This window comes from Macaca mulatta, chromosome 16, assembly GCF_049350105.2.
Source record: "Macaca mulatta isolate MMU2019108-1 chromosome 16, T2T-MMU8v2.0, whole genome shotgun sequence".
NCBI classification, from domain to species: Eukaryota; Metazoa; Chordata; class Mammalia; order Primates; family Cercopithecidae; genus Macaca; species Macaca mulatta.
Window position 1 is genome coordinate 8,830,414 of NC_133421.1, and position 23,458 is coordinate 8,853,871.

Below are 23,458 nucleotides of genomic sequence, written 5' to 3' on the forward strand. Positions count from 1 at the left end.
TGGATCACCTGAGGTCAGGAGTTCAAGACCAGTCTGACCAACGAGGTGAAACCCCGTCTCTACTAAAAATATGAAAAATTAGTGGGGCGCCGTGGCAGGCACCTGTAGTCCCAGCTCCTCGGGAGGCTGAGACAGGAGAATTGCTTGAACCCAGGAGGTGGAGGTTGCAGTGAGCCGAGATCGCGCCACTGCACTCCAGCCTGGGTGACGGAGGGAGACTCCGTCTCAATAATTAATTAATCAATCAATCAATCTAGTGAAGCATGAATTTTTTTTTTTTTTTTTTTGAGACGGAGTCTGGCTCTGTCGCCCAGGCTGGAGTGCAGTGGCCAGATCTCGGCTCACTACAAGCTCCGCCTCCCGGGTTCCCGCCATTCTCCTGGCTCAGCCTCCCGGGTTGCTGGGACTACAGGCGCCCGCCACCTCGCCCGGCTAGTTTTTTGTATTTTTTAGTAGAGACGGGGTTTCACCGTGTTAGCCAGGATGGTCTCGATCTCCTGACCTCGTGATCCGCCCGTCTCGGCCTCCCAAAGTGCTGGGATTACAGGCTTGAGCCACCGCGCCCGGCCAGCATGAATTTACTGCTATCACTTTCCTCACTTCATACAGCCCTGGAGGAAGGGGCTATCATTCCCATCTTCCAGATGAGAAAACTGAGGAATCGGAGAGCTCGTCCAGGGGCACACAACCTCTAAGTGACAGAGCCAGGATTTGAACCTAGATCTGCCAGGCCCCCAAGACTCAACCAAGAAGAGAGAAAGAAACAGAGGCTAGGGCCCCAAGAGGAAGGAGCTGGCAGATCGCCTCTGAGGGCGGGGCTGTGGCTTCTCTGATCTCAGGCCCCCATCCTCCGCCCAGGCCCCACCCCTGCCCCTCCCAGCACTGCCTGGAAGTGTGGGGCGAGAGCTCCTCCTAGGACACCCCTTTCCCCTTGGGGAAAGAATTGTGCCCCCCAGGCCCTTCCCCGTGGAGGTCCCTCTTCTCCTTCCCCATCATCTCCACCTCCTGGGACAGAAAGTGCCTCCACCTGCATCCCCAGGCGTCCGGCCTCCAGGGCCCGCTGGCCCCACAGCAGGCAAGCTGAGATGACGGTCAAGCTGGATTTCGAGGAGTGTCTCAAGGACTCACCCCGTTTCCGGTAAGTGTGAACTGGTCTGGGGGCTAAGGAGGGAAAAGTCTAACACCCCCAGCACACACACACCTTTCCCCAGGCCAGATCTCCTTCCAGGGAGCAGGCCTCCAAGAGGCAGGAGCGAGCCTGTGGGCCAAAGTGGTACCCCAGCTATCAAAGCAGGGTACTCCAATGCTCTCCGGCCCTGCATGCTCCTTCTGGCTTCTGCAGTTTCCCTCAGCCCTAGAGCTGGCATTCCCTCTGGCCTCTCAGTGGGACCCCTGCCCTTCCCCCAGCACCTGCTCTGGGGCGGTTAGCAACTTCCTGCCCTGGCCACATCCACCCTCCTTCTACCCTTCCTGCTCTGGCCTGGGCTGTGGTAGCTCCCAGTCTGCAGAGCGGGCAGAGCACAAGTGGGCGGGTGGGGGGCGAGCCTCTCAACTCTGCAGCTTTCTCCTCCATACCCACCGCCCTGCGGCTCCATCCCGCCTGATGAGGCAGACAGACCAGACCGACCCAAGCTCTGTTCCCATGACCCCCTCTTTCCCAGAGCCTCTATTGAAATGGTGGAAGCCGACGTGTCAGAATTGGAGATCCGTCTGGAAAAGGTGACCCTGACATGGAGAGGTGACCCTGGAGTGGATTAGGTTGAGAGGGGTAGGGCCAGGGAGAAAGCTGGAGACAGAGAATGCGTTCCAGGGATTATTGAATACTGTGTAGGGGAAATATTTTGGAGACTCCAGAGAAGCAAAAAAAGGTGGTTCTGTACCCTCAAGAAGCTCAGGATCTTGGAAAACAAGACTTACTTCTGGGCCGGGCGTGGTAGCTCATGCCTGTAATCCCAGCACTTTGGGAGGCCAAGGCGAATGGATCGCCTGAGGTCAGGAGTTCGAGACCAGCCTGGCCAACATGGTGAAGCCCCATCTCTACTAAAAATGCAAAAATCAGCCAGGCGTGGTGGCGCCCATCTGTAGTTCCAGCTACTCAGGAGGCTGAGGCAGAGGAATCGCTTGAACCTGGGAGGCGGAGGTTGCAGTGAGCCAAGATCGCACCACTGCACTTCAGGCTAGGCGACAGAGCGAGACTCTGTCTTAACAAAAAAAGACTTACTTTTGGACTTCCTTGTTCAGCTTTTGAGCTCCTCCTGCATTGTGCCAGGCCCTGGGCATTCAGGGAGGGCAAGATCATTTCTGCTCCCATGAGCCCAAAGGCTGACTGGAAGACAAACCAGTGAAATGTTTCCATTCAAGACAGTAAGGTGTCCCCTGAGCACTCTATCAAATAGCATGTTCACACAGATACACGCACAAATGCTCTCTCATTCCCCTTACTTCGCTTTACTTTTCTCTGCAACATTTACCTCTGACACATTATGTATTTGCATGCTATGTGTTAGTTGGCTATTGCTGTGTACCAAATTGTCACAAATTTGGTGGGCAACATTGTTTTATGGACAACATGGTGAAACCTCATCTCTACAAATAATACTTTTATTTTTATTTATTTGAGACGGAGTCTTGCTCTGTTGCCCAGGCTGGAGTGCAGTGGGGCGATCTCAGCTCACTGGAACCTCCGCCTTCCAGGTTCAAGCGATTCTCCCACCTCAGCCTCCCAAGCAGCCGGGATTACAGGCATGCACCACCACACCCTGCTAATTTTTTTTTTTTTTTTTTTTAATTTTTAGTAGAGATGGGGTCTCACCATGTTGGCTAAGCTGGTCTTGAACTCCTGACCTCAAATGATCTACCTGTCTCAGCCTCCCAAAGTGCTGGGATTACAGGCGTGAGCCACCACACCCGGTCTACAAATAATGATATTAAACAACGGACTGGATGGGGTGGCCACAGCTGTAGTCCCAGATGCTTGAACTCCTGGGCTCAAGTGATCCTCCCTCCTCAACCTCCCCAGTAGCTGTGCTACAAGCACATGCCACCATGCCTGGCTTTTTTTTAATTTTATTTTTTTGTAGAGATGGTGTCTCCCTATGTTACCTAGGCTGGTCTGGAACTCCTGGACTCAAGTAATCCTCCCACCTCAGCCTCCCAAAGTGCTAGAATTACACGTGTGAGCCACCACACCTGGCCTGAATTTTTTATTGTGAGTAAATCATCGACTCAGGAGACTAGTAAGGAGAGGTCTCATGTACTCATCACCCAGTTTCCCCAGTGGTGACATCTTTAGTACATTATTAAAACCAGGAAATTAATATTGTCACATTACAATTAACAATAAACTCTGCCAGGCGCGGTGGCTCATGCCTGTAATCCCAGCACTTTGGGAGGCTGAGGCAGGCGGATCACGAGGTCAGGAGATCGAGACTATCCTGGCTAACGCCGTGAAATCCCGTCTCTACTATAAATACAAAAAATAATCCAGGTGTGGTAGTAGGCGCCTGTAGTCCCAGCTACTCGGGAGGCTGAAGTGGGAGAATGGCATGTACCTGGGAGGCGGAGCTTGCAGTGAGCTGAGATCGTACACTCCAACCTGGGCTACAGAGTGAGACTACGTCTCAAAAAACAAAAACAAACAAAAAAGCCCAGTAAACTCTAGCCAAGCGCAGTGGCTCACGCCTGTAATCCCAGCACTTTGGGAGGCTGAGGCAGGAGGATCACGAGGTCAGGAGTAGTTCCAGACCAGCCTGACCAACATGGTGAAATCCCATCTCTACTAAAAATACAAAAATTAGCGGCCGGGCGCGGTGGCTCAAGCCTGTAATCCCAGCACTTTGGGAGGCCGAGACGGGCGGATCACGAGGTCGGGAGATCGAGACCATCCTGGCTAACACGGTGAAACCCCGTCTCTACTAAAAAGTACAAAAAACTAGCCGGGCGAGGTGGCGGGCGCCTGTAGTCCCAGCTACTCGGGAGGCTGAGGCAGGAGAATGGCGTGAACCCAGGAGGCGGAGCTTGCAGTGAGCTGAGATCCGGCCACTGCACTCCAGCCTGGGCGACAGAGTGAGACTCCGTCTCAAAAAAAAAAAAAAAAAAAAAAAATACAAAAATTAGCCGGGTGTGGTGGCACGCACTTGTAATCCCAGCAATTTAGGAGGCTGAGGCAGGAGAATTGCTTGAACCCAGGAGGTGGAGGTTGCCGTGAGCCGAGATCGCGCCACTGCACTCCAGCCTGGGCGATAGAGCGAGACTCTATCTCTAAATAAATAAATAAACTCTATAGATCCTACTTCGATTTTACATTTTGCATATGCTCTTTTTTTGCGTTTTTGTGTATAATTCTATGGCACTTTATCACGTGTATGGATTCCTTTAACCATCACCACATACAAATGGACACAAAGAATTCCTTTACAGTGATACCCGATACCCTTCCCACACTGCTTTAATCTGTAGCAACCACTGATTTGTTCTCCATCTCTCTACTTTTGTAATTTCCAGAATGTTCCATAAATAGAATCATACAGTATGTGACCCTTTGAGATTTGGCTTTTTTCTCCCACTCAGAATAATGCTCCTGCCGGGTGTGGTGGCTCATGCCTGTCATCCCAACTACTCAGGAGGTCAAGGTAGGAGGGTTGTTTGAGGCCAGAAGCTTGAGACCAGCCTGGGCAACATAGCAAGATCCTTGTCTCTAAAAAATGCTTTGTTTTGTTTTTAAATTAGCCAGGTGTGGTGGTGTGTGCCTGTAGTCTCAGCTACTCAGGAAGCTAAGGTTGGAGGATCCCTTGAACCCAGGAGTTCAAGGCTGCAGTGAGCTGTGATCCCACCACTGTACTCCAGCCTGGGCGACAGAGATCCCAACTCTAAAAATAATACAAATTTTTTAAAAGATTAATGCTCTTGAAGTTTATCCAAGTTGTTGCACGTATCAACAGTTCATTCCTTTTTATTGCTGAGCACTGTTCTATTGTACAGATGTCCCAGTTTGTCACTAGTCCAGTCTTATGAAAGTTTCTTACTCATCTAAGGGGGAGGGGCTGAGACGGTAAGGAAAAAACTAGACAGAGTCCTCAGATTCACACAGTGATTTGCGAACATCCTTGTCCCTTGTCACAGACAACCCATGGTGATATATGGTAAGATTTGATCTTGGTCAGTCCAGGTACGGTGACTCACACCTGTAATCCCAGCACTTTGGGAGGCCAAGGCAGGTGGATCACCTGAAGTCAGGAGTTGGAGACCAGCCTGGTCAACATGGTGAAACCACATCTCTACTAAAAATACAAAAAATTAGCCGGGTGTGGTGGCAGGTGCCTGTAATCCCAGCTACTCGGGAGGCCGAGGCAGGAGAATTGCTTGAACCCAGGAGGCGGAGGTTGTGGTGAGCTGAGATCGTGCCACTGCACTCCAGCTTGGGCAACAAGAGTGAAACTCCGTCTCAAAAATAGAAAAATAAAAAGAGATGGGGTTCACTATGTTGGTCAGGCTGATGTCCAACTCCTGACCTCAGGTAATCCACCCACCTCAACCTTCCAAAGTGTTGGGATTACAGGTCTGAGCCACCTCACTTGGACTATCAGGTTTCTTTGTTTGTCAGTCAAAGGGACCAGACAGGATGGGCCCCAGGAGTACCCCAGCATTTCCTCTTGGTCCTGACCTGTGGTCTGCATGACGGATTAATATTTATGAGGGAACGTGCAGTGAGCACAGAATGGGACAACTCCTAGCAGTAAATACTATAGATTTTATTTATTTATTTATTTATTTATTTATTTATTTAGAGACAGAGTCTTGCTCTGTCACCCAGGCTGGAGTGCAGTGGTGCCATCTCGGCTCACTGCAGCCTTGACCTCCCAGATTCAGGCAGTCCTCCTGCCTTAGCTCCCCAGGTAACTGGGATTACAGGCACGTGGTGCCATCTTGGCTCACTACAGCCTCAGCTTCCTGGGTTCAAGCAGTCCTCCTGCCTTAGCCTCCCAAGTAGCTGGGATTACAGGCACGTGGGATTACAGGCACGTGCCACCAGGGCTGGCTAATTTTTGTATTTTTAGTAGAGATGGGGTTTCACCATGTTGCCCAGGCTGGTCTTGAATTCCTGAGCTCAAGCGACTGGTCTGCCGTGGCCCCACAAAGGGCTGGGATTACAAGTGTGAGCCACCATGCCCGGCCAATACTGTAGAATTTAATAGCAACCACTTAGAGCATCCAGACCATGCAGGAGGCTGGAATCTCCAGGGAGCTCTGGATCTAAGCAGGTAGGCAGGGCAGGAAGAGATGTGTGCGAGGGGACAGGGAAAGATGTTTTGGAGGTAAGGCTGACAGATGTGTTGGCGACAGGCTGAGGGGAATGGGCAGGAATTTGGTTTCAGGCCCAAGGCAGTGGGAGCAGAGGCAGCGATGAGAACACAGCAGGTGTGTGTTAGATACAGGGAGAGCTGGATGAGCCTGGAGGACGGTGAGGCCAGACAGGAATGGGGGAGCGCCACTCTGGGCAAGGGGAGAGGAATTGGGGCAGGTGTGGGGGCGTCACCTGGTGTGGGGATGACTGCACAGCTCCCTGTTACTCTCCTTCTTTCCCAGCTCCTGAAACTGGGCACTGGTCTCCTGGAAAGTGGACGCCATTACCTTGCTGCCAGCCGTGCCTTCATTGTCGGCATTTGTGACCTGGCCCACCTGGGTCCACCAGAACCCATGATGGCGGTATACGGAGGGTCTGCATCTGGGTGGGAAGGGGTCTGGGGTGAGGAGGTGATGCCGTGGAAGAGGAGGGCTGGCCTGGGGTCTGCAGGTTCCAGGCCAGAGCGGGGCTGGGCTGTCATCCTAGATAGCCATAGCAGGCTGGGTCTCGAGTCGGGAGGGCGCTGCCACCCCACGCCTGGTACTCTTTCTATGCCTCTGCTTGCCTAGGAGTGTCTGGAAAAATTCACCGTGAGCCTGAACCACAAGCTGGACAGCCATGCGGTAAGTAGGGGAAGGTGTAGGGATTGCGGGGGTGGTGGCCAGGTCGCCTGTGGTCCTGACCCCAACCTACCAACTTCTTCCCTCAGGAGCTTCTAGATGCCACCCAACACACACTGCAGCAGCAGATCCAGACCCTGGTCAAAGAGTGAGATGGGGCCGGGCGCAGTGGCTCACGCCTGTAATCCCAACACTTTGGGAGGATTGCTTGAGCCCAGGAGTTCGACACCAACCTAGCCAACATGGTGACACTCTGTCTCCACAATAAATACAAAAATTAGGCTGGGCGCGGTGGCTCCACCCCAGTGGTGGAGTTGTGAGATTGGGGGTTTCTGGCGTCCTGACTTCCATCCCAGGGATCTCCTTGGGTTTCCCACATGCAGAGACTAACTGAAAGGACATGAGGGCTTTACCCTGGGAATGCTCTGCTGGGGCAGGTGGGTGTTAGCTGCGATTCTGTGTCATCTTCCCATCCTCAGAGGTCTTCGGGGTTTCCGAGAGGCTCGCCGGGATTTCTGGCGGGGGGCTGAGAGCCTGGAGGCTGCCCTGACCCACAACGCGGAGGTTCCCAGGCGCCGGGCCCAGGAGGCAGAAGAGGCAGGAGCTGCTTTGAGGACGGCGCGAGCTGGCTACCGGGGACGGGCACTGGATTATGCCCTGCAGGTGCCTGCCCCAATCTGTCTTCCTGGGGTACCAGAGCCTCAGGTGTCACCTTGAGGCTGGGGGGTCCCCACTGTGCAGTGGGAAGGGGTGCTGTGTTTTCAAGACTAACCTGGGGTCTTTTTACGTCCTCAGATCAATGTGATTGAGGACAAGAGGAAGTTTGACATCATGGAGTTTGTGAGTTGTGGCGGGGGTGAGGGCAGGGTGGAGAGGAGCCTGCTGCCAGCACAAGGGAAAGGGGAGAGGGGTTCTTCCTCAGCCCACCCACTGCCCACCTTGTCCCCCAGGTGCTGCGTTTGGTGGAAGCCCAGGCTACCCATTTCCAGCAGGGCCACGAGGAGCTGAGCCGGCTGTCCCAGTATCGAAAGGAGCTGGGCGCCCAGGTGGGGCCCCCAGGGCACAGCAGGTGGTGGAGGGAGCTTAGGGACTCCTAACTGGGGGGCCTTGGGCATCTGAGATGCCCTTCCTGTGCCCAGTTGCACCAGCTGGTCTTGAATTCCGCACGAGAGAAGAGGGACATGGAGCAGAGACACGTGCTGCTGAAACAGAAGGTGAGGGGCCAGGTGCGGTGGCCCACGACCGTCATCCCAACATGTTGGGAGGCTGAGGTGGGAGGATCGCTTGAGGCCTGGAGTTCAAGATTAGCCTAGGCATCATAGTGAATTTTTCTACAGAAAAATTTTAAATTAGCTGGTGTGGTGGCATGCACCTGTAGTCCTAGCTACTCAGGAGGCTGAGGCGGGAGGATCACTTGAGCCCAAGAGTTCAAGACTGCAGTAGCTATGATCACACGACTGCACTTAAGCCTGGGTGAAAGAACAAGACCCTGTCTCTAAAAATAAATTTTAAAAAATATTTCAACAAGCAAAAAGTGAGGGCTAGGGCTGTGGGCAGGAGGCAGATGCCTATGGCCTTGGTCTCTGCCCATCTCAGTTGCCCTTCGATCCTCTTGTGCCTCCAGGAGCTGGGTGGGGAGGAGCCAGAACCAAGCTTAAGAGAGGGGCCCGGTGGCCTGGTGATGGAAGGACATCTCTTCAAACGGGCCAGCAACGCATTTAAGACCTGGAGCAGGTGAGGAGAGGACACCCCAATCAGCCTACCCCACCCAATTATGTATTTTTGAGTGGTAATAGCACGCTAAGCACTGCAAGGAAAAAACGGACGAACCCCCCTGCCTTAGTAGAGTTTACATTCCATCAGCAAAGGCAGATGATAAACCTAGTCAGTAAATCATGGGCTATGTTAGAAAGTGATAGTGCTATAGGAGAAAGATAATAAAGCAAGGAATGTGGGGAGCTGGGTAGGGGTTGCAGTTCTAAATAGCTGGGCAGTGTGGGCTTCATGAGAAGGTAACTTTTGAACAAAGACTTGAAGGATATCTGGGGGAAGAAAGTTCTAGACAGAAGGAAGAGCCAGTGCCAAGGCCCTGAGACAGCTGGGGAGTTGGAAGAGCAGGGTGGTGGCCCTGGGTCTGGACAGAGTGAGGGAGGAGGATGTGTAGGAGATGAAACCGGAGCTAATGGGGGCACGAGTCATTATAGGGCCATGTAGATTTTTGTAGGGATTTGGGGTCTACTCTGAGGGCAATTGGGAGCCGCTATAGGGTTTGGAACAGGATGGCAGCATGCTGTGACTTGACTCCTTCCCCTTCGAGGGCCACTGCTAGCCCATATGGGATCTCTGTGCAAATTAGAGAATGGAGCCGCTTCCCCAAGATACTTTTTTTTTTGTTTTCTGTTTTTTGAGATGGGGTGTCACTCTGTTGCCCAGACTGGAGTGCAGTGGTGCAGTCTTGGCTCACTGCAACCTCCGCCCCCTGAGTTCAAGTGATCCTCCCTCCTCAGCATCCTAAATAGCTGGGACCACAGGTGTGCGCCACCATGCCTGGCTAATTTTTGTATTTTTGATAGAGACAGGGTTTCAGCATGTTGCCCAGGCTGGTCACAAACTCCTGACATCAAGCAATGCGCCCGCCTTGGCCTCCCAAATTGCTGGGATTACAGGCGTGAGCCACCACGCCCGGCCTCTTTTCTCTTTTCTTTTTGACAGAGCCTCGCTCTGTTGCCCAGCCTGGAGTGCAGTGGTGCGATCTCGGCTCACTGCAACCTACGCTTCCTGGGTTCAAGCAATTCTCCTGCCTCAGCCTCCCAAGTAGGTGGGATTACAGGTGCCTGCCACCATGCCCGGCTAATTTTTGTATTTTTAGTAGAGACGGAGTTCCACCATATTGGTCAGGGTGGTCTCAAACTCCTGACCTTGGGTGATCCACCGCCCTCATCGGCCTCCCAAAGTGCTAGGACTACAGGTGTGAGCCCAGCCTAAATAGTATTTTTTAAATTGTAGCAATAGACATTTTATTAGAAAAATAATTTTACTGCCATCTGCTGGAAAGTTGTCTTCATAACTATATGAAATCTAGATTGTCCAAGATATGACTAAATAGCATCCTTTAGATGTTCTAGGCTGCACAACTGTCCACCCTTCTCTGGAATGTCTCGTGGAACAGTCAGCCCAGGTGTCTCTCCTCTCAGTAAGATCCTCATGGGCAAAGAGCACAGCCTCTCTTCCGTCCCTCATCCTAAAGCTGCCCATATCTATAATGATTTCCTTCTCTTACAGACGCTGGTTCACCATTCAGAGCAACCAACTGGTTTACCAGAAGAAGTACAAGGTGAGTGGGCCTGGGTCCTGGATGCCTGGGCCCCAGGGAGACTCAGCCCTTGCCTGCAGCTGGACATCTGCCCCCTTATCACCTTATCTGCCAGGACCCTGTGACTGTGGTGGTGGATGACCTTCGTCTTTGCACAGTGAAACTCTGTCCTGACTCAGAAAGGCGGTTCTGCTTTGAAGTGGTGTCCACCAGCAAGTGAGTGCAATCCCCAGGGGTGATACTCTGATATATCTAAACAGTTGCCAATCTGAAAGGCAGGGCCCATGACAATGGAGGCCCCCCCATGCAGCTCCAGACCTTAATTTAATCCTTTGGTGGCTGTACTGGGGGGCCATTGTGGAGGAGGGTACAGGGTGATGGGGGATATTCAGGAGACTATTACCAACTGGTACAGAAGTCTTTCAATGCAACTGGAACTGGTTGAACACTGGCTGAATCCTGCTCATCCTGCCACTTTGCTTCCCAGGCCTCAGACCCCTCTGCCATCTCCCTCACCCTCCTACCTAGGTCCTGCCTCCTCCAGGCTGACTCAGAGCGCCTCCTGCAGCTGTGGGTCAGTGCTGTGCAGAGCAGCATCGCTTCTGCCTTCAGTCAGGCTCGCCTTGATGACAGCCCCCGGGGTCCAGGCCAGGTAAATTAACCTGGGGGTGTGGAGCCAGGCTGCCCATGGAGATGGGGCACCCCTTACCCTAGGCCACCCTTTCTTCTCTTCTCTTCTCCAGGGCTCGGGACACCTGGCCATAGGCTCTGCTGCCACCCTGGGCTGCGGTGGAATGGCCAGGGGAAGGGAGCCTGGGGGAGCTGGGCACGTGGTGGCACAGGTCCAGAGTGTGGATGGCAATGCCCAGTGCTGCGACTGCCGGGAGCCAGCCCCGGAGTGGGCCAGCATCAACCTTGGTGTCACCCTCTGCATTCAGTGTTCCGGCATCCACAGGTTACTCCATGAGGCCCAGGCGGGAGCCCCACTCCTTCGGGCCGCAGTGCGGCTCCAATAGAGAGCTCATCACACCGGCCCCTCTTCCTTCCCTGTCCTGGCTTCCTCTCTTAGCTTCTGGCTTTGTCACTGGGTACCAGGCCTGGGCCCAAGCCTGTGGGGTGCCAGTTGGACCCAGGTGGGCCTGGCCCCTCTGTGTCCTAGTCTGGCCAGAATTGGGGGATACCCAGAATTTGTTGGCTTGGTTGGAAGAAGTGTGGGGTCAAGGCTGCTGAGGGTGGGGGAGCCAATGAAGACTAGGCAGAGAAACAGTCATGAGGCCTTAGCAAATGTCTAAGGCCCTTGCCCCCGCCTCAGTGTGGTGGAAGAGAGGTGACATGGGAGAGGTTGTCCAGGCCAAAGTGTCACTAGAGAAGGGAGGTGGCTGAAGCCTTGAAATGAAACCTAAGGAAGAAGGAATCAGTGACGAGGCAGGGTCCTGCCAGGGCCAGGTCAAGGCTACATGGCCGCAGCTGCCCTGCTTCCTGGGCCAGCACCTCCGCATGGGCCCCTATGCCAGCCTTGCCTTCCAGTGTCTTCAGGAGCAGCAGCAGCTGCCCAGGCCACTGCCCCGCACAGGGCCTAACCCTCCCCTCTGGCCCTCCAGGAGCCTTGGTGTTCACTTCTCCAAAGTCCGGTCTCTGACCCTTGACTCATGGGAGCCAGAACTAGTGAAGGTAACTTGGGGTATTGTGAAGATTGGGGGCAAGAACTTGGGGCAGGGCAAGGACATGGGGGTGCAGGGGCGTGACCCCTGAAGAATCACTCACCCCCACCTTACCTGTCTCTGCCTCTGCCTGGGCCTCCCGAAGCTCATGTGTGAGCTGGGAAATGTCGTCATCAACCAGATCTATGAGGCCCGCGTGGAGGCCATGGCAGTGAAGAAACCAGGGCCCAGCTGCTCCCGGTAATCTTGGGGTTTAGCCTCCCAGGGGAATGGGGGATACCTGGAGCAAGAGGAGGGAAGACTGCGTGCTTCTCCCCTCCCACAGGCAGGAGAAGGAGGCCTGGATTCATGCTAAATATGTGGAGAAGAAGTTCCTGACCAAGCTGCCTGAGATTCGAGGGCGAAGAGGTGGCCGGGGGCCCCCAAGGGGCCAGCCTCCTGTGCCCCCAAAGCCTTCCATCAGGCCCCGGCCAGGGAGCTTGAGAACCAAGCCAGGTATAGGGTTGGTTGGGCATTCATTGAGCACCTGCTGTGTACTTGGCACCGTGCTGGGTCCCGCAGGGAGGCACAGTGTGTGAAGCCCAGGCCCTCCCCTGGAGAATGTCGGAGGGACCGGACTGCCGTCTTCAGGGATTACAGTGGAGTGTGACATGAAGAATGGGAAGGAATGTGGGGCTGGGTGTGGGCAGGTAGGGTAAGAGGTGCCAGCAGCATGAGGAAAGGGGGTGTGGGTTAGGCTGGAGCGGCAGGGGTTGAGAGCTGAGGCCGAGTGTCAGGCAGTCAGCTCACCTGTGTCATCCCAGCAGTTGGGGTGGTTGGACTGGATGAGGTGGTGATGCCGTCTCTCCCCAGCACCCTAGGGACTCGTACACATGCATACTCACACTTACACATACCCACGCCTGCACACTCTATTCCCTCCACAGTCCCAAGCTCCCCACCATTTAGAAGAGACATGTCCCGTTATAGCATCCGGGCACTGTGCTGAGGGTTTTCTTCCCAGACTCAGAGCTGCTTCCCCCTAAAAGAACCAAATCCCCCGAACAGAGCCCCCCTCTGAGGACCTGGGAAGCCTGCACCCCGGGGCCTTGCTGTTTCGAGCGTCTGGGCATCCTCCATCTCTTCCCACCATGGCCGATGCCCTTGCCCACGGAGCTGATGTCAACTGGGTCAATGGGGGCCAAGAGAATGCCACGCCGCTGATCCAGGCCACAGCTGCTGTGAGAGCCCTGCCGACCTCCCCACCCCACCCTAGGGCTCTGACACGTACTCCTGACTCTAGGCCCTGCCCTTACCTCCTCTTCCCACCACCTGTTCCCTAGGGCCTCCACCCATAGAGAGACACCAGCAACAGAGACTGGCTGCTAAGAGTGTGTGATTTGGAGGCAGAGAACCTGAGTTTGAACCCAGGCTCTCACCCCTTACAGGAGACTTTTAACAATCTCAGTCTCATCTGTAAAATAGTAACATGCCTCATAAGCTTGTACTACAGATTTATATGTGAATACATGCAAAGAGCTAGAGTCAAGCCTGAGTTAGCTATAACCCCTTCTACACTCCTGATTAACACACCCCACCCTCCCATTCTCTGAACTGGCGCCATCCTAAGACATCTTGAAATCCACCACTAGGGATGCCACCCTCAACCCCCCCCTCTCGATTTCTCCATGCAGAATTCTCTTCTGGCCTGTGAGTTTCTCCTCCAGAACGGGGCGAATGTGAACCAAGCAGACAGTACGGGCCGGGGCCCGCTGCACCATGCAACCATTCTTGGCCACACAGGGTAGGGATGACAGCCATGGGGAGGAAGGCTGGGAGGAGTTGGGTGGCCGGCTGACCCTGGCTCTTCTCTCCAGGCTCGCCTGCCTGTTCCTGAAACGGGGGGCTGATCTGGGGGCTCGAGACTCTGAAGGCAGGGACCCTCTGACCATCGCCATGGAAACAGCCAACGCTGACATCGTCACCCTGTGAGAATGCCTGAAGGGGAGGGGCTGCCTGGCGCTGGAGCCCCACCACCCCCCGCCCACTTTCGGGCGGGTGGGCTGATGCAGAAACAGGAGCCTGCCCGGTGGGGCCTGGGGAAGGGCTGGGCCAGCGCCTGGGCCAGGCTCAAGAAAGGCTGCGCCAAGTGTGCATTGGGGCGTGGAGTAGAAGGCAGGCGGGAGGGCGGGCAGGGTGCGAGGACGCTTGGCCCACCCTGAGAGGCGTCATTCGCCCATCAACATTGCCGTCAGGCATCTTTTTAGCACTAGACGTGACCCCGGGTGGGCAGATGAACGAACGCAACCCAGCTCAAAGAATGGGAAGTTGGCGGGGGAGGTGAGGATAGTGTTTTTTTTTTTTTTTTGAGACAACTTTTTTTTTTGAGACGGAGTCTCACTCTGTCGCCCACTTTAGAGTGCAGTGTTACGATCTCGGCTCACTGCAACCTCCGCCTCCCGGGTTCAAGCGATTCTCCTGCCTCAGCCTCCCGAGTAGCTGGGACTACAGGCGCCCGCCACCACACCCGGCTAATTTTTTGTATTTTTAGTAGAGTCAGGGTTTCACCATGTTGGCCAGGACGGTCTCGATCTCCTGACTTCGTGATCCACCTGCCTCGGCCTCCCAAAGTGTTGGGATTACAGGCGTGAGCCACCCCGCCCGGCCAAGGATAGTGTCGTTCATGTCTTAATTCCCTTCCCTTCAGGCTACGACTGGCAAAGATGAGGGAAGCTGAAGCGGCCCAGGGGCAGGCAGGTAAAGAATACACCCACCCCATCCCCCAGGCCCAACACCTGAACTCTGGGCTTCTGGTCCACGGTGACCTCTCTCCCTAGTGCCCAACTGCATTCATTCCGTTATTTAACAAACGCGTATTGGGCGCAAGAGACGTGCCAGGCCCTGGCAAGGCATGGGCGCTGGCGCGGTGCTCGCGGCGCGCACGTTCCCATCCAGGCCCGGAGCGCGAGGTCCCCAGGCGGGACCCAAACGCGGGACCCTGCCCTTCTGCACTGGGGCCCAGCCGCCTCCCGGCCTTTCCTCCCTCCCCTAGGAGATGAGACGTATCTTGACATCTTCCGCGACTTCTCCCTCATGGCGTCAGACGACCCGGAGAAGCTGAGCCGGCGCAGTCACGACCTCCACACGCTGTGACCCCAGGCCCTAAGGGTCTGCGCCTCCCTCCCCTCCCCGTCACCGGGCCCTCTGCCATTAAAGCTTCCGTGCTTCGCTCTTCCCTTTTGGTTCACTCCTTGGGCGCCACCTTTGGACCCGTAGGGTGTTGGGCGCTGAGGCTCCCGGGGTGCGGGGAGCAGCTGGGGGTTTGCGACCTCGAGTCCAGCAAGGGGCGACTCCAGGGAGCGAGGCGGCAGCTTCGGCCGCGACCCGAGCGCCGGGCGTTGCGGGGCGGGGGCTCTTGGGCTTGGGCGACGTGGCCAGCCCAGTCCTGCCGAGAGGTGGGGCCGGCCCTGGGGCTCTCTGGCCCCGCCGCCGCCGCGGAGAGAGCGCGCCCGGGCCACCCCGGCTGGAAGGCATCCCCGGAATGCGGCGGCTCAGCACCCGCCCCCTCGGGAATTCCCCGGGGGAGCCGCTGGGAGGGACGCTGCTCCCGGGCCGGGCCGGGCCGGCCGGGCCTCGGGCTCTGAGCGGTGGGGTTAGAGGCTCCAGCCCCGCCGAGTTGCAGACGTGAGGTCGAGCACACCTGTAGGGGCGGCGGGGAGGTCGCGGCCACATCCGGGGCGACGTGCCTGAGTCACCCCGTCCCGCCAGCGTCTGCCAGTCCAGCCAGTCCGCCCAGTCTCTCGCGTCCGAGACTCGCCTCCAGCCTCCCGCCTCCGCCAGAGCAGCGCGAGCCTCGAGGGGGCGGGGGCGGGGCGCCAAGGGGCGGGGCTGTCTCTTAAAGGGCCCCGGGCCGCTGCCCTTAGGCCACTTCCTGGGGGCGGAGAGGGCCTCAGCGGCTGCGGCGACACCCAGGGAAGGCGGCGCGGCCGGGTCCCGAGACTCCTGGCTGTTTCCATCAGAGCCCTCGGACACTCCCAGCCCGGGCTGAGCACACGCATCGTCGCTCCCCGGCGGATATAAGGGGGCTCCGCCATCAGCTCCCGTCAGTTCCCTATCCATCTCCTGGGACCCGCGCCGGCAGCCAGGCCAGGCCTCTGAGTGGCCCCAGAACCCTGGGGACCTCGTCCACGGCGGCAGCGATCTGCCCGGGGTCTCGGAAACCAGCTCTTCGGAGTCGGCCCTGTGCTCGCCACCGTCATCTGCTGGTTGGATTCCGGAAACCCACTGTCTGAAGATCACAGAGGGGTGTCGCTGACCACCTCAAATCGGATACGTCCAAACCTCAAGCTCCTTTCCCCTTTCTGGCTGCCCTCTGCTCTTTCAATCTCTTCTCTCAACCCTTTGGGGATTTCTGTGTCCTGAGACGAGCTCCCCATCCACCACCAAAGTAGCTGGGGTGAGCCCCAAACCTTACTGCGTGTGCTCCACCTGTGCCTCCAACCCAGCGAATCTGACAGCTTCGACCCAATTCTGCACACACCCAGGAAGTTGTGCCTTTTCTGTTCTTTCGGTGTCTCCTGTGCTTCCCAAAATTTCTCCTCCTCCTGTGCCCTCTTCGCCCCCCTCCTTTGGGGGCCCCGTGACCCTGAATGTGGGGGGCACGCTATATTCCACCACTTTGGAGACCCTGACCCGCTTCCCAGACTCCATGCTGGGGGCCATGTTTAGGGCCGGCACCCCCATGCCTCCTAACCTCAATCCGCAAGGAGGCGGCCACTACTTCATCGACCGGGATGGCAAGGCCTTCCGGCACATCCTCAATTTCCTGAGGCTGGGCCGCCTGGACCTCCCCCGCGGGTACGGAGAGACAGCGCTGCTCAGGGCAGAGGCTGACTTCTACCAGATCCGGCCCCTCCTGGACGCGCTGCGGGAACTGGAGGCCTCTCGGGGGACCCCCGCACCCACAGCTGCCCTGCTCCACGCAGATGTCGATGCCAGCCCCCGCCTGGTGCACTTCTCTGCTCGCCGGGGACCCCATCACTATGAGCTGAGCTCCGCCCAGGTGGACACCTTCCGAGCCAACCTCTTCTGCACCGACCCGGAGTGTCTAGGTGCTTTGCGGGCCCGATTTGGTGTGGCCAGTGGGGACAGGGCAGAGGGGAGCCCACATTTTCATCTGGAGTGGGCCCCCCGCCCCGTGGAACTCCCCGAGGTGGAGTATGGGAGACTGGGGCTGCAGCCGCTGTGGACTGGGGGGCCAGGAGCGCGGCGGGAGGTGGTGGGCACGCCGAGCTTCCTGGAGGAGGTGCTGCGGGTGGCTCTCGAGCACGGCTTCCGCCTAGACTCTGTCTTCCCCGACCCCGAAGACCTGCTCAACTCCCGGTCTCTGCGCTTTGTCCGGCACTGAGGACTCTTCTCAGTTTGATTGTGGGGAGGAGAGAGAATGGGGTACTGGCACCTCTGAAGCCTCTTTCCAGCTCTGCTTCAGGAGCTATGAGAGTCGGGGTCCTCCTGCACCTGACTGGAGCTCAGATGTGGGCAGGAATTCCCAAACCTGGCCCAGCAAGGACTCACAAAGGATCCAGAAGGTCTCGACCTGTGCTGACCCTGGGAGGGTAGGGGAGGTTCTCTCGGCTTGTTCTCACCTAAGGCTGGGGACTTCCAGTCTCTCCTTGATCTGGATCTCAGTGTTTAAGGGCCTGGAAAAGGGGGGAACATCTCTTTACCCAGACCAGACCTGGCAAAACCCTGGAAGGATATTGAGGTCTGGGGAAAAGGGAGGACTTTGCATTTCCCCAGTGCGGTCTCTCGGACCATGGCTTTTCCTCCTGAAGCTGGGTGGCCTGGCCTGGCCTGACCAATGAGAGGCCAGAGCACTCTGGAACATGGGAAGAGGAATTCTTTGCTGTGTTCCAAGCCACCTACTGAGGGAGGTGGAAAGGCCACAACCCACCCTAGGTTGATGCACGGGAGCTAGGAGAGTCCCCACGGCAATGGGGCTGGAGCATCCCTCATCTGGAAGAATCCTCTATTGATGGCAGGGCTGGCCAGGGGGAAGAGGGCAGTATTTGTTGGGTCCTGGCCTTCCCTCATGTGTGCGTGCATATCAGCCCGTGTGTCTGACTGATGTATAGGTCCATGGCATCCTGGTTCCTATCTGTGTTGCTGCCTACAGTGTCTGTGATGTCTGCATGTCCAGGCCTGTTTGGGGTTGCCTAGTCGACTCTTCTGGCACAGGGTGTGTCTGTGGTATACCTGTGAGGTGGCTGACAATTAGTAGTTTAATCACAGGGTGTGTGTGTGTGTTTATGTGCACGCATGTATATGCATCACCACGTAGCCAGGAGGGGCCTGTTGGGGTTTGAGTCACTGGGATCTTCCCGGTGAGAGGTAAGAGAAGTCACTGGGCTTAGCTGGGCCTCTGAGGCCTGTATGGAACTCTTGGTTGCTGAGGCAACCATGGGCCTGTTGCTAGGAGATAGCTGGGGAAGGCCCAAGGCTGCCCAGGGCAGAGAGAGGAGATGAAGAGTTTGGGACAGTGGGGGAGGAGATGGGAAAGGATGGGATTTCTGGGTCCCAGAGCGGGTGGGATACTCATGCACAGCTTCTTCACTGGGGGGGGCATGCATTATTTCTCACTGGTCATGATTTACGAGAGAAAAATAAAACTGCTTTTGGAACCACAAACTTGTGAAGGCTGTTGAGGGCCAGGTTGGGGGTGCTGTCCCCTCACAACAGAAGCCCTGTTTTCTCTGCCCATCGCCTGCTGGAGATGTCTTCTGGACCCCAGTTCCTTGAGCCCCAGCTTTACCCTAGCTGAGGATGGGCAGTGCCATTGTTCTGGAACACTCTAGAACCTCCAGGCAAGGGCTGGAGCCAGGGCTGCAGAGCATTCCTCGGCCCAGCTGGGGCAGCCCCGCCCCATCCCCCAGTGGTCCTCATGTGGAGGCTGGCACTAGGCGGGGTTTTCCTGGCAGCCGCCCAGGCTTGTGTCTTCTGCCGCCTCCCAGCCCACGACTTGTCAGGCCGCCTGGCTCGGCTCTGCAGCCGGATGGAGGCCGGGCAGAAGGAATGTGGGGCCTCCCCGGACTTCTCGGCCTTTGCCTTAGGTAGGATCAGACATCCAGGGATGGGTCCGGCAAGCACTCACCCCCATACCCCCAGAGGGTAGCATGTGACCTCCCAGCTGTGCCCTCCATCTGTGGCCCTTTCTGGACATGCTGGCCTCTCTCTCTGAGAGAGCTCCATATCCGGGAAAGTCAGAAGAGACCCCAGAACCTGAGTTGGTGAGGGAGTTGCTGGTCCTTGCCCATCTCCACAGATGAGGTGTCCATGAACAAAGTCACAGAGAAGACTCACAGAGTCCTGAGGGTCATGGGTGAGGTCAAGGGGAAAGAGTGACCTAGGGGCTTGGGAGGACACCAAGGAGAGGGGTGGGTGACAGGGGCTGGGGTGGGAGGGGAAGGGTGGAAGGGCAGAGACAGGAGGGCTGATCAGGGAGGGGGCTGGGTGAAGGGAGGGGGCACTGGCCCCATCGAGGCCCAGGGCAATGGAGCTGCTCTCTGCCTCCCCAGAGATCAAAGAGGCTCTCTCCTCACTCCCTTCATATTGGAGTTGGCTTCGAAAGATCAAGCTCCCCAAGTACACCAGGGAAGGTACCGACGCGGGATGGGCCTCAAGGGGAGCCTAGCGTCTCAGCCAAAGGGATGTGTGGTGAGCAGCTCATCCACACACACCCTCACCCCTTCCTTGTCTTTCATTTCAGCTCTCTGTCCCCCTGCCTGCCGTGAGTAGGAAAGGAAAGGGGTAGTAAGGGGCCTGCAGGGTGTCAGAGGAGGGCCTGGCAGCTGCAGGAAGAAGCTGGGTACCAGGCAGGGTGGAGGCCCGGCCTCCCCTCCCCAGCGTTGCCTCTGCTGTCTCCTGCAGGGGGCAGCACCACGCTGTACAACTGCTCCACCTGCAAGGGGATGGAGGTGTCCTGCTGGCCCCGAAAGCGCTGCTTCCCAGGTCCTCACGCCCACCCTGGCCCCGCCCCACCTTGCCCAGATCCCTGAGCCCTTGGGCGCCCCCGTCGGTGAGTGTGCGTTCCACAATCATTCACTGCCTCCTGGGTTCCCTGCAGGAAGTCAAGATCTTTGGGAAGCCAAGATTCTGCTCCTCTCCGTCTTTGGAGCTGTCCTGCTTCTGGGTGTTCTGAGTCTCCTGGTGGAGTGAGTTTTGGGATAAGGACAGGAATCCTACCCTACCCAGTGCCTTCCACCGCCCACCCTCCCTCCCTCTGTCCCTCCCAGGCCCCTCCCATAGGCTTCCCATTCTCCGTCTTCCCTCAGGTCCCACCACCTCCAAGCAAAAAGTGGCTTGTGAAGACGCTGAAAGCCTCCCAGCCTCCAGCTCTAAGGAGTATGCACTCACAACTTCTACATCCCTTGGAGGAGAACCAGCCAGCCCCTTAGTCCCAGCTCCAAAAACAGTCTCCGGACCCTAAAACCCAGACATCCCTGCTTCTGGTTGGTGAGATAATGAAAAACAAGAAAATCCCCAAAAACCCAGACCCCCCACAATCCCAGTGTCAGACGGCTTCCCAGGAACCCAGGCACCCACAGCTGGAAAGTTCCTCCCCTCCAGCCCTCAACCAATCACACAGCTGTCAACAATGCCAGGAAAATATCTACAGAAGGAAAGAATCCCCTACGCCACTCCCACCACACCCACACCCCCTTCTGCCTGTTCCGGGAAAGCGGGGGCATCTGCCCCAGAAGCTATTCCAGGCCCTCCTGTGACTGATTAGGAATCCGGGAATGCGTGTTCTGGAAAACTCACCCCGCTAGAGTGAGATCACGTCGGTGGGTTCGCGGGCATGCCCTCCCTCCATCGTGTTAACAGTTTCAAACCCTGACCTCCCTCAGAGGCCTCCGTCCTGCCGCCTAACTAAACTTGCTGTTCGTGGCCTCTGCCTTTGCCTAGCCTCTGTCTGCAACTGGGGAGAGCAGGGGAAGGATGGGAGGCTCTCAGAGTACCACAGTGGTTCTCAGATGGGGGTGATTTTGCACCCCGGTAGACATTTTGCAACATCTGGAGTCGTTTTGTTTTAAATGGGGAGATGAACTACTGGTCTCTGGTGGGTAGAGACCAGAGATGCTGCTAACCATCCTGCAATGCATAGGAAAGTCCCCACAGCAAAGAATTATCCCGTCCAAAATGTCAGTGTTTACCAGGAAAGGGAGACAGGAAAAAAAAAAAAAAGAAGAAGAAGAAGAAGAAAGAAAGGAAAGAAAGAAAAGAAAGACACAAAATGTCAGAGCATGGTTGAGAAACCCTGGTGTTTGGTCCCTTTCCTATCAGGAGTTTTTGGTTTGGGAGTGGGACATGGGACATGGAACATGAGAAGAGAGGTCTGTTGCCAACCACAAGGCACAGTCTGAGTGCCTAGGCCTGGCAGGGATCCCAGCCCAGGGGTTTTCAAACTGGATACCTCGAGGCTCCAGGGTAAGCGTTCTCAGCTAGCTGTGTATCAGAGCCACCTGGGCAGCCTTAAAACTTGCTGTGCTTTGGCCCCATCTCCAGAGATTCTGGAATAAATGGTCCTATATGGGGCCTTGGTTAGTGTAACCCACAGCCAGGGTTAGAATCATTGTTCCGGGGTGCCCAGAAAGGCCCTAATGATAGGAAGAAGAACTCGTACCCCTTCCACAGTAGTACCTCTCCCTCTCTCTTTTTTTTTTTTTTTTGAGACGGAATTTCGCTCTTGTTGCCCAGGCTGGAATGCAATAGCACGATCTTGGCTCACTGCCACCTCCACCTCCCAGGTTCAAACGATTCTCCTGCCTCAGCCTCACAAGTAGCTGGGATTACAGGTGCCTGCCACCACGCCCGGCTAATTTTTGTATTTTTAGTAGAGACAGGGTTTCACCATGTTGGCCAGGCTGGTGGCAAACTCCTGACCTCAGGTGATCCACCCACCTCGGCCTCCTAAAGTGCTGGGATTAAGGCGTGAGCCGCTGCACCTGGCCGTACCTCTCCCTTTTTTCCAATATTTTTTTTTCACAAATTATTATTATTATTATTATCATTATTTTGAGACAGAGTCTCACTCCGTTGCTCAGGCTGGAGTGCAGTGGTTCGATCTCAGCTCACTGCAACCTCTGCCTCCTGGGTTCAATCGATTCTCCTGCCTCAGCCTCCTGGGATTACAGGCATGCACCACCACGCCTGGCTAACTTTTGTATTTTAGTAGAGATGTGGTTTCGCCATGTTGGCCAGGCTGGTCTCAAACTCCTGACCTCAGGTGATCCTCCTGCCTCGGCCTCCCAAAGTGCTGGGATTACAGGCATGAACCTGGGTAATTTTTTTAGTATTTTTAATGGAGACGGGGTTTTACCGTGTTGGCCAGGCTGGTCAGGAACTCCTGACCTCGAGTGATCCGCCTGCCTTGGCCTCCCAAAGTGCTGGGATTACAGGCATGAGCCACCATGCGTAGTCAGTCCTGCCCAGTTTTCAAGGATCTCTGTCCTGTCTGTCCCATCCTTCCATAGCCCCAGCCCACCCAGAACCCTCTCACAGTGGACCCCAGTCTCCCAGAGGCGCCACCAGACTGCCTGCTCCCGTGGAATGCACTTTACCCTCAGCGGCCACGCTGGCCTCCCTGAAAACTTCCACACTGCTCACAACCCCCAGCCCTGCATCAAATGATGATCAAGAATTTGGGCTTTGGAGTTTGGCTACCTGGTTTCAATCAAATCCTGGCTTTGTCTCTTACTGGATCATGGGCAAGTTATTTAACCTCTCTGTGCCTGTTTTCTCATATTTTATCTATATATTTATTTTTTGAGTTGGAGTCTCACTCTGTCGCCCAGTCTGGAGTGCAGTGGCGCGATCTCCACTCACTGCAACCTCTGCCTCCTGGGTTCAAGCGATTCTCCTGCCTCAGCCTCCAGAGTAGCCGGGACTACAGTCCCCCTGGGCTAATTTTTTATGTTTTTAGTAGAGACGGGGTTTTACTATGTTAGCTGGCATGGTCTCGAACTCCTGACCTCAGGTGATCCGCCTGCCTCAGCCTCCCAAAGTGCTGGGATTACAGGTGTGAGCCACCGCACCTGGCCGCCTCATCTTTTAAATGCAGTAAATGTATTTTATTGACTCTATATAACGTTTTAAATCTGTTTACATTTGAACATCTCTGAAGTCAGAATGCATCTTAAACTGAAGGTATGCCATGGCTTAATGGATAGTATTTTTTTCTTAGTATATAAAATAATGGTATATCAGCAGGGCACGGTGGCTCACAACTGTAAAACCAGCATTTTGGGAGGCCAAGGCAGGTGGATTACTTGAGGTCAGGAATTCAAGACCAGCTGAAAAACATGATAAACCTCCATCTCTCCTAAAAATACAAAAATTAGCCAGACGTGGTAGCAGGTGCCTGTAATCCCAGCTACTCAGGAGGCTGAGGCAGAGGAATCGCTTGAACCTGAGAGGCAGAGGTTGCAGTGAGCTGAGATTATGCCACCGTACTCCAGCCTGGGCAATAGAGCGAGATTCCGTC

The 23,458-nt window shown here is 55.8% G+C and overlaps 3 protein-coding genes across 9 annotated transcripts; all 3 read left to right on the top strand.

The window, feature by feature from the left end:
* Positions 1-844: 844 nt before the first annotated feature.
* ACAP1 (ArfGAP with coiled-coil, ankyrin repeat and PH domains 1) lies at positions 845-15,151 on the top strand. Of its 4 annotated transcripts, XM_077970186.1 has the most exons (23): positions 884-1,138; positions 1,662-1,719; positions 4,570-4,631; positions 6,586-6,705; positions 6,913-6,966; positions 7,053-7,111; positions 7,443-7,626; positions 7,759-7,803; positions 7,914-8,009; positions 8,103-8,177; positions 8,588-8,697; positions 10,246-10,297; positions 10,392-10,492; positions 10,805-10,928; positions 11,020-11,231; positions 11,878-11,947; positions 12,083-12,177; positions 12,263-12,432; positions 12,985-13,157; positions 13,611-13,720; positions 13,794-13,904; positions 14,624-14,673; positions 14,969-15,151. In XM_077970186.1, exons 3-23 carry the CDS (start codon positions 4,599-4,601, stop codon positions 15,067-15,069), a joined length of 2,145 nt encoding a protein of 714 aa, XP_077826312.1. In that variant the 5' UTR covers positions 884-1,138; positions 1,662-1,719; positions 4,570-4,598; the 3' UTR covers positions 15,070-15,151. The 4 variants fall into 4 exon arrangements, with proteins under 4 accessions (XP_014973957.1, XP_077826315.1, XP_077826313.1 ...); XM_015118471.3 differs by lacking the exon at positions 4,570-4,631 and having other exon boundaries at positions 845-1,138; XM_077970187.1 differs by lacking the exon at positions 1,662-1,719 and having other exon boundaries at positions 863-1,138.
* A 691-nt stretch (positions 15,152-15,842) lies between these two features.
* On the top strand, positions 15,843-18,603 carry KCTD11 (potassium channel tetramerization domain containing 11). Its single transcript, NM_001194377.3, is given in 1 exon segment — positions 15,843-18,603. A coding segment is annotated over 1 exon segment (816 nt). The 5' UTR covers positions 15,843-16,507; the 3' UTR covers positions 17,324-18,603.
* A 143-nt stretch (positions 18,604-18,746) lies between these two features.
* Positions 18,747-20,863, top strand: TMEM95 (transmembrane protein 95). 4 transcript variants are annotated; one of them, XM_077969438.1, is made up of 7 exons: positions 18,747-19,025; positions 19,238-19,294; positions 19,491-19,571; positions 19,682-19,702; positions 19,819-19,923; positions 20,039-20,126; positions 20,247-20,863. In XM_077969438.1, the coding sequence occupies exons 1-7, from the start codon at positions 18,857-18,859 to the stop codon at positions 20,278-20,280; spliced, it is 555 nt and encodes a 184-aa protein (XP_077825564.1). In that variant the 5' UTR covers positions 18,747-18,856; the 3' UTR covers positions 20,281-20,863.
* Positions 20,864-23,458: the final 2,595 nt, after the last annotated feature.